The sequence below is a fragment of the Panthera uncia genome (assembly GCF_023721935.1).
Source record: "Panthera uncia isolate 11264 chromosome C1 unlocalized genomic scaffold, Puncia_PCG_1.0 HiC_scaffold_3, whole genome shotgun sequence".
Lineage (NCBI taxonomy): Eukaryota > Metazoa > Chordata > Mammalia > Carnivora > Felidae > Panthera > Panthera uncia.
The window spans coordinates 72,493,108-72,503,322 of NW_026057584.1; the positions used below are offsets into that span (position 1 = coordinate 72,493,108).

General features: G+C 37.5%; 1 protein-coding gene across 1 annotated transcript in view; it reads left to right on the forward strand.

The window, feature by feature from the left end:
• The window catches only part of CCDC148 (coiled-coil domain containing 148), a 260,873-nt gene extending 253,201 nt beyond the window's left edge, over positions 1–7,672 (forward strand). The window contains exons 13-15 of the mRNA XM_049615611.1: positions 335–452; positions 2,634–2,774; positions 6,608–7,672. Of these exons, the coding sequence (XP_049471568.1) occupies positions 335–452; positions 2,634–2,774; positions 6,608–6,754 (406 nt within the window). The 3' untranslated portion in view covers positions 6,755–7,672. The remainder of the gene's footprint in view (positions 1–334; positions 453–2,633; positions 2,775–6,607) is intronic.
• Positions 7,673–10,215: the final 2,543 nt, after the last annotated feature.

Here is a 10,215-nt window from a genome sequence, read left to right on the forward strand (position 1 = left end):
AGGATCCAGGCTCCGAGCTATCAGCACAGAGCCCGACGCAGGGCTCAAACTCACAAACCGCGAGATCATGACCTGAGCCGAAGTCAGACATTTAACTGACTGAGCCACCCAGGCACCCCAGCAGTTCTCTGGTTATTAGAATTATTATAGATTGCATTTTACACCAATGCATTTTATTGTTTGGTTATGAGAAATCAACCAAAAGCAAGTAAAGCCAAAATATGACCGTGATGTCACCTCTGAGATGCCTTCTGCCCCTACCTATGTTCCTACTCATATAATTTACACAGTTACTATGATGCTTTCCCAACTTCCTTGTGCATTATTTTTAAAGGGTTAAATATAGACAAGAATTACTGGAAAAGCGTTTGCTGGAGAAAAAAGCAGTGGCCCTCCAAGAAGCTCATGAAGAAGGCGAGAGAGAGAGGCGGCTAGAAGCCCTTAGGAAACAGGTGTTTTTAATTTGGAAATTTTCATGGGTGGTTTCTAAGTGTTCTTAATAACATTGTTAGTAGGGCTTAGTTACAACATCTGTGATATAAGATGTAACTTTTCCAAATTGGGACACTGATCTTCATTGCTGGGAGCAATTAGATTTATGTTGAACAATTTCCAGTTTCTTAGTATATTAAAAGAACTTTATCAGCACTTTTCAAAAGGCTCTCCCAAGATTTAAATGCATCCGTATTACCTCTCATTTATTAGCTGAATAGTACCCATTTACAGGAGTGAAACTTTACATCTAGCAGGATTTTCTGCTCCTCAAAAAACCTGGTGGAGTTTGAGCAAGATAATCATCTTAGGGGTAGAAACTTCTGTTTGGAAATCCCCTGTGGTCAGCAAACATGTGAAAAACCATTTTTTAAAAATGTATACTATTTTTTGTGAGAGAATTAAAGCCTCCCATTGCGTTGCCTAGTAAAAGTGGGCAAAAGTTTTTCAATTTGAGAAATGTGATAAAATAGTTTTACTTGGTAATTTTTCAGAGGTTTTGATCTGGAAGTGATTAGTTCAACTCCTAAGCTCCAAAGCCCACTGACACCCCTACACAGCTGATGGGAAATGACTGTCTGATTTCCCTTCCATGTCAGTGGAGGCAACATGGAATCTTGGATAAGAACTTGGCCTCTGGTATCCTTCAGACCTGGGTGCATCCTGGTTCATGACTTACTGGCAGAGGAACCTTAGATCATTTACTTCCCTAAGCTTCATTTCCTCCTCTGAAAAATGGGAATAATGATAGTACCTGCTTCAGAGGTTTGTAGTAATGTGTGTTCACACTTTTAAAATATTAAATATAAAACCCTCTTCTAAATGCTCTTAGGTTTTAGCTCACTTAATCTCTACAACAACCTCATGATGTATGTATTTATTTTCGTAGCAATATTTCTATTTTATAGAAGAGGAAACAGAAGAGCCACAGGTTCCCCGAAGTCACACAGCAAGCAACTGTCAGACTGGATTCAAACCGAGGAAGTCTAGTTAAACTAGTTAAATGGCATAGTTTACAGGAAGTGTAAATGCATACCGCTATTATGTCATCATCTTTGATAAAAATAGGTTACAGAAATAAATTTAAAGAGGAATGTAAGTCCTGGTCATGCTAGATTCAACAAAATTTAATCATTAGCAAATAATTATACACCATGGCCTTCTGGGGACAAAACTTAATGTCAGTATTACTATGTACGTTCTTGTTCAAATATATATTTGATAACTACAGAGTCCATATGATTAGAATTCTCTCCATCTGTGAACTCTTTGAAAGAGGAAATATTTATGCCCGTTACCTGTAACCGGTGTTTAGAACTATAGTTTAAGACATTTTGGCTAGGAAACCTATAATAATTAAAGCATATTCAACCCCCAGTTTTGTCATTACAGTTTCTAAATGGCATTAAAAATGCCATTCTCTTAATGCTAATTCTTGACTTTAGGAATTAACAGGCAGGTGTTACTAATGGTGCATATAATTTACAAAATTAGTGGCTTCTTTCATTAGGATACAGGTTTGAATGATTTCAATTATCATAAAGGACAAGGGCATTTAGGTTAAAATTTTTTCAGTAGAAGGGGAAACAATGGTTTACAATAGTCCCTGGAAATCTCATTGCTGAACACAATGGAGATTCACCCATCTTGCCCAATAATGCCAACATAATTCAACTTAATGCATGAATAATATACTCTAGAATGATCTTGATCATATTAAACTTTCTAGAAAGCTTTGTGGAGTTGTCACCATGACCATATATTGCTAGTAGTTAAAAATTAATGTTTATTATCTTTGGTTACTTTTTAAGGTAGTTCAATATATAGATTTTCTTTATAAGATTTCCTATGACTTAGTACCAGAAAAATACATTTTTATCTAAATTTAATCATAACTGTGATAACTCAATCAGTAGCAAACCATATATATTATGGCCTTTTAATATGTTTTGTTTTTAAACCATTAGCTCCTTTGGGGATCTCTACGACTGGCCTGGCTTAGTATTTTGTCTGTCCTTCCTTCTTGTGTTTTATCTTTAATAAAATTTCCTACCTTTAATGGACATTGAACATTAGTAGTGCTCCCCAGAAGTAGTTAGCTTGTATCGTAATCCAAATAGCCATGCTTTTTCTTCTTTTAGGTTGCTATTGTTGCTCAATTTGATCCTGTTAGAATGATGTCAGACACAATGGCATCAAAAGCAAGAATGGGTATTGGAACTGAAGAAGAATTTATTCTTCAAAAGCCACTCTTTACATTGAATACATACAATGAATACCAGGTAATTGTGGGAATTAGCATGATTGATGCAAAAGCCATGATGATAAAAAGATTTATAGAAGTGTGTGTTTTGGGTTAAAAATTATTTTCAATATTTGCATTTGAATACCATATGGATTTACTTAATTTTTACTGCTAAATGATAGCACGCAATTACTAATTACTGCATGATTCTTAGCCCTGTAAAATAGTTGATAGGTGACCATAGAACAGTTTGTCTGAACATATTATAAATCTGTCATCGAAAATTATTTTTAAAATTGACATTTCTACATTAAAATATCTTTAAAATTTACAAAATTTTACTTTAAAGTTGTGTTTAATGTTCTATTTTAAGTGTTTCTCTATCATTCAGAATTTGTTTAATGTTAAATTCATGATATAAATCCTACTAAGGCAACAACTGATGACACTGATACAAGACGAAGCAGAGGGAAGCTTTCAGAAATTAAAATGAACTGAAGATAATACATCAGAGCTAATGATAAAAGAAAACATTTTCTGTGGAAAAGTATTAAGGTGTTATTTAACCATTTCTAGGAACTTCTGACTCCTTTTAGTCTGTTCCTGTAACTGAGAAGGGATTTTAAAAAGTACTTTCAGCGGTGCCTGGGTGGCTCAGTTGGTTAGACGACCGACTTCGGCTCAGGTCATGATCTCACAGTTCGTGAGTTTGAGCCCGCGTTGGGCTCTGTGCTGACAGCTCAGAGCCTGGAGCCCTACTTCAGATTCTGTGTCTCCCCTCTCTCTACCCCTCCTCTGCTCACACTGTGTCTCTCAATAATAAATAAACGTTAAAAAAGTTTAAAAAAAAAGTCTTTTCAGATGGATGGAAGGCAGGGAGGGAGGACAGATGAATGAATGGATATCACTGATATTAAGGAGAAAGTAGTTCTCCCTAGTTTGTTAATTTTGCAAGTCTAAGGAGAGAAGCTGGACACTTAGTTAATTATTTACAGAGTAGGAAACTTCATCCATTCACCCATTGACAGATCAAGTGTGCCTCTCCTATGTGCTGTATACTTCACTAAGAAATAAAAAAGATGAACAGTTCATTTATCAATTGGACAATATTTACGGAACATATTCTATATCTGGCACAGTGGAGTTGCCAGGGCTACATCCTGAACAAGACTGACTTACTCTGTTGAAGGAAGTGAGCAGGGCGGCTGGGTTAGGAGGGAAGGTAGCATGTGTGAGAATAACGCCCCTGGGGTGAGACTACCTCCATGGTGGAGGTCTAAGGCATGTAGCGGCACGAAGGGAACCAAAAGAAATGCAGACTAAGGAAGTCGGACCAAGTGTTGAGAGGAAACTAAGCTACATCTTAGTCGAGGATTTTTGGCAGCAGTAACAACATTTTTTCCAGGTTGATTTAAATTAAAACCAAAAAACTCAGCTGGGAGGAGGGGTTGGGCAAAAGGAAAGGGATTAATTATAAGGATGCAAGTGTATCTCCAGAAGCCAAAGCAGGAAGGGCAGCTGGGGCTGGCAAAGAATTGAAGTCAAACTGGAAAGCTCTCGGGTGCCTGGGCTGAGGAAATAAGGGTTTCACCAAGCAGAGGAGGGTGGAAAGAGGCCCTTATTGGCGTGTCTTCAGTGTAAAGGTACATGGCAAGGGTGGGTGCTAGGAGATGAGATTGGAAACGTAGGTTAGGGTCAGACTGAAAAGTATAGTAGCTTTTGTTTGCTAAGATGTTATCCTGTGAGCACAGGTGAGACTTAGAAGCAGGTGAATTATATACTCAGATATGCTTAGCAACGTATCCTGGACGGAAAATTGGTGGGGGTGGGAGTGGGGGTCAGAGTCTTTTAAGATGGCAAAGTCCTCATAAACGTGGGAGGGCGTGGCATGAATGGCTCTGGCTGAGAGGAGGGAGTAATGAAAGTGAGGATGATTCTAAGCCAGGCAGCGAGTGGTACTGAGAAGAGCCTGCATTTTGGATTCAAATCTACATCTGCTATTTACTGGCTATGAACTTGTGTAAGCTATTAACATCTTTATGTCTTGTTTACTTCGTCTGTAAAATAATAATTTGTAAGGTTCTTATGAGGATTAGGATAATAAATGTCAATTGCCTAGGATATTGCCTGGCATCTACAAGTAATTCAGTAAATTATAGTCATTACGTGTGGCTGCCATTAACCATATAAGAATACAGAAGTAAAAACAGACTTCGGGGAAGAGTATTTATTTTGTTCATGTCATGATTAGGGTGAAGATGTCTAGAACACGTTTACAAGAATCTGATTGGTTGCTTCTGGGGAGGTGATTTGGGGAAATGCAGGTCAACTTTCCAGGGAGATCTCCATTTCACTTGATACCTATTCTAAAAATAGGATAAGGCGATCTTTTAAACCTCACAGACCCGAAGCTGAGAAGACAGGTGAATCCAGAAAAAATTAGGGAGCACACAGGCAGAGCATGAATCCTTGGAAGTGGATAAGGGTGACTACAGAGATTGTATCTAGAGGAGGAGAGACTAATGCTCAAAATATATTGCTTCTCAGACACAAATCTCTGTATTATTTTCGACTTGTGTGCAATCATTGCTCCTCATCCCTGTACCTCATCAGTTGCCAAATTCTCTTGATTCTTCCCTTCATAGTGTTTCTGGAAGTTCTCTCTTCCTTGCTACCAGCCAAGTTTAGACATTTATTACTTCATGTTTAGACAATTGTAGTAGACTGCTGCTACTCCAGTGTTCTACCCAAACTGCCCTGACCCCGAATTGACCTATTTCACCTCTGAGTTTGCATGTGCCTTCCTTTTTTGGCTGTCTCTTTTCTTTCCCACTCTGCTTCATAGAAGAATAGGGTGGACTTTACAGTTAGCTCACGTGCTCCTCCTCACCCAAGGTCATCCTAGTCTAACCCGCACCAGGAGATGTACTTCTGTGATCTTCTATCCTTGGAACATCAGTCACATGTGCCACCAGCTGTAGTTATCTGTATACCTTCTTACTGCCCCTATTGGTTTAAGAGCTTCTTGAAGGAGGGCTGCTTTCAACAGCTTGCTATCCCATCCTCTAGGGGGACTTGAAGTCCGTGTAAAATGCCTCATTAGCTAAAATCCATATGTGGTTACCTTATTGCAAGCAGCGTCTGTTGACATTTAATATTCATGGAAGGAGGGGAAGAGGAATAAGGTCCAATCAGCTATAAATGAAAATAGAAATTGAGCTACTCATACTTCCATTGCCACTTAGAACCACATTGGTGGAGACATTTTCTAATTCTGCTTGAAATAGAAATCAGCCTTGGAGAGTTCGATTGATTTCGTTTTTTAAGTAGAGGCCATGTGTTTAAACATAATTTACATATTTCAGAATGATGGAGAAATTAGAATGTCTGGTTAAAGACGAATGTACCAAGAGTGTGGTTTAGATTTACTTTAATCAATGATTGTCTATATTTTGTAATTCTAGCTATGAATAAATAATGAATCAATGATAGTACTGAAAGTAAGCTTTTTTTACTCCATCTTTTTAATAATATCAATATGTTGTATTTTGACTAATCTAGTATAATATTCTCTGTATCTTATCTCAGAAGCCACAGATATACTGGAAAATGATAATGTCAAGAACATTTGGGCGTTTTCAGTAAAAACAACAAAAAAAACCCCAACCCTCTCCCCCTAAAAAACAGCAACAGAATATAGTCACTGTATACACAAAGTTTATTGTCATCTAGTCATCTACCCAGAAGAAACAAATTATATAGCTTGAGCAAGTATAGAACTAAATGATAAAATTTACTTTAGTTCAACGAATTGCTACTTATTTAAATTGTATTTTATTTCTACAGATAATTTCTTTTTTCTTTCTACAGATAATTTCTGACCCTAGACTCCGTTTTGAGTTAGCAGTTCGAGAAGCTGGACTTCATAAAACATTTTATGCCAGAGAGATATTACCAAAAATCAGTCCTCAAAAACCTCCAAGAAAGGACATGGAGTCTACTGTATTTAAAATCTAGAGTTCTTCTGTAAATCCTATTATATGTAAACAAGATTTTTCTTTGAATACATTTATATAGATAACAATTACTACTTTCCAAAAATTTTTAAAATATCAGACATAGAAATCAAAGCATTCATTAACACAACTTTGTCTTTTATGACTCTTAGAATATCATGCACTATTTCCTATATCTTTGTTATGTCTGATAGTACTGAATTCAGCAAGACTATGGAACATAATTATAATGCATATGATACATATATTATTGTTCAGTAACCTGCATATTGGAGATTGCATTATCCCATGAAAAGAGCTTAAAATAACCATTTTCAGGAATTACAATTTATGTTGCTACTACCTGCTAAGGTTCATTTCTGCTTGTTATTTCAGAATTTGACTTTTTAATTATGGAAGCTCCATTATCATTAATACTTCTATTTCTTGATTATTATAAGAGGAGACTCAACCTTTCTCTAAATTTAGAAACCAATTTGGTGTACCATGTTTACTGCAAACCAATCATCCAAACAATTTCATTTTGCAAATTAGCCTTTAAAAATAAATTAGAAATTAGGAACAGCACTTCAAGCATGGGAATATCTGTTTGGGCTTAGAAAAAAATGTATTTGTGTGGTTGTTTAGAAAGAATATTTTACAATTTATAATATTTCAAACGTTATCAAAAATTCCAAATTATTTAATATCTAGATGGTTTTATACATAGAGCATTTCAAATAAATATCAACCATATATGTCTACTTTAAAAACTTGATTAATCAGAATCACAAGTCAGTGTTGTTGGAAGTTGCCATTATTACTGTTAAGACTACCTCCCCCACCTTCTGTTTCTTTCTATTGCAACTTCCTGCCATTTCCTCCCTACTTCTAGCCCAGAATTGCTGTTATTGGAGTAATGCAAAAAAAAGACCAGTCTGACTGGTGGAATATTAGGTTTCATGATTATTCCCAATATGATGGGAATAAATAATGCAGCAAGCCCAGCTCATCAGAATAAACCTTCACAAGAGATTCTATGGACAAAATCTGTATCTACAATTCATTATAATGCCCTCTCCATTCAACCTTTTGCATCATCACATCTCCTAATTGGAAGAGGAGAAGGAATCATGAACAAGACTCAGGGAAGTGGGCAGTAGCAACATTCTTGAGGATGTCTCCCACCATCACAATGTTCCTTTAAGGGTCCTCGCTTTACTTGATGTGAAGCCCCAGACCATAAACCATGAAAGCCCTGCTCTATCAGAGCACATCCTCTCTATGTTGCAAGACATATTGTAGTCCTGTTTCTCTAATGTCTCTCTAATGTCTCTCCTTCCTTATCTGTGTGGATGTTATTCTTCTTAATCTGTTTTTACGTTAACTTTAAGATATGATTCTTCTTTTTGCTCATTTATACTCAAAATTTGTCTTCCTCAACTTTTAGAAATAGTTGTGACTCAAGATAACCCTTCTAACTTCATAGCTCTACAGTTCTCTCTTTTGTTATATTTGTGTATGTTCAAAAAATTTGCAGTTTACTTTCTGGAGATATTTCCTCCCCTAGTTTTATCTGGACCTGTTATTTCCTTTGACTTTGCTGTTCCTGTGGTGCTCAATTTGGATTTTCCTTGCAACATTTTCTCATCATGGGACTTTGTCCTAGAAGTGAGTTTTGACTACCTGGTCTGGGATTTCATGGGGCCCAGATTTCTGTGGCCCCTTCAGAGTTCACTGCAAACACTTTGTACTCATTCATTATCAGAGTGTAAAACCCCCTCTTAATTTTATCAGAAGCTTCCAGTGAGTACTTCTTGGCTCTTTAGAGATCTCAAGTCCATCTGATGTCCCTTGCTTCCCTCTGTCCTGCAAAGGTGTTGGTACAATCAATTCTTATAGCTGTCAGTGGTTGCTCTTTATCCATTCATAATTTGTAGTTTATGGGAAAACCTTGTCACTGTCACTGTTGAAGATTATCTCCATTGGTGTTTGGCTTTATTCTGCTTTTTGTTTCTTTTTATAGGCTACTCTGAGGAGATTAAAAAATCACCCCGCTTCTGTCATCTTCCCAGAATCCTTCCAAACCGAATTATTGATCCTAATGGCCTTTCATGCACTAAATATGCCCACTGCATCTCTGTAATGATGCCACCATCCACCACATATACAAATCTGAAATCTGAGAGTCACTCATACTGCCCTCCTCTCTCTCATTTGAAGTATCTAATCTATCAAAACCTACTGACTTTCTGGCTTCTATACTGCAACCATACATCCAATGGAAGATATTTGCCGTGTTTTGTGACTTTCTAGCCACACCATTTTCACATTCGGGGATTATTCCACATTATCTACCCCTCTCCCAGAGGAGAAGCTAGCCCCTCAGTTTTCCTGGTTCTCATGGTATATTCTATGGCAATCAAATGAACCTATTTGAGATTTCACTCATAGGAGAGCTATGTGAGAAGGTAAGAATCCATTTTCTGGCAAGGCTGGCAGTAGAGGCTTTCAGCTTTGGGGGGGTCATAGTTGCAGAGCTATTAGTATCTAGCACTCAGGGGAGGTGATGCTAATAGAGGTGTGTGGGACTACCAGAGCAGCCGTGGGTCTCTGTGAAGCTGTTGCCTAACGAGTATTTGGCTAACCTCAAACACAGACTCTCCGGTCTCCCAGAAATACCTAACACTCTTTAACAAATTGCTTTTCTGTTTATACTAGCTTAAGTGGGTTTGCTACTGTGGATGAAGAGATACACTGATCTTTTTGCAGTTCCCGTTATGCACCAACCACAGTCTCGTGCTCTCCAGTGATAATCCCTCTCTGTAATCTGTTCTCTCAATTACCATTTCCCTTCTCTTCAGAAAGTAGGAAGAAGAGAACATTTCAGGCTTTTTTTTTTTTTAATGTCCCCTTAATTGCTGAGTACTGTTTTTCACAGCAATGATTTTCACTCTAAGGAGAGGCCTACTAAAAATTACTTTCAGGCACCTGGCTGGCTCAGTTGGTAAAGCATCTGACTCTTGATTTCGGCTTAGGTCATGATCTCAGAGTTGTGAGATTGAACCCCATGTTGGACTCTGGGGTGAGTGTGGAGTCTGCTTACGATTCTCTCTCTCTCTCTCTCTCTCTCTCTCTCTTTCTCTTTCTGTCTCCTGTCTCTCTCTTCCTCCCTCCTCTTGTCTCTCTCCCTGCTTGTCTCAAAAAAATTACTTTCTCTGTCTCAAAAAAATTACTTTCTCTCTCCCCCCAAAATTCAGTCCATCTTCCCATATCCAAAGTCCCATATAGTATTTTTTTAAATTTACATCCAAGTTAGTTAGCATATAGTGCAACAATGATTTCAGGAGTAGATTCCTTAATGCCTCTTACCCATTCAGCCCATCCCCCCTTTCACGACCCCTCCAGTAACCCTCTGTTTGTTCTCCATATTTAAAAGTCTCTTATGTTTTGTCCCCCTCCATGTTTTTATATTATTTTTGC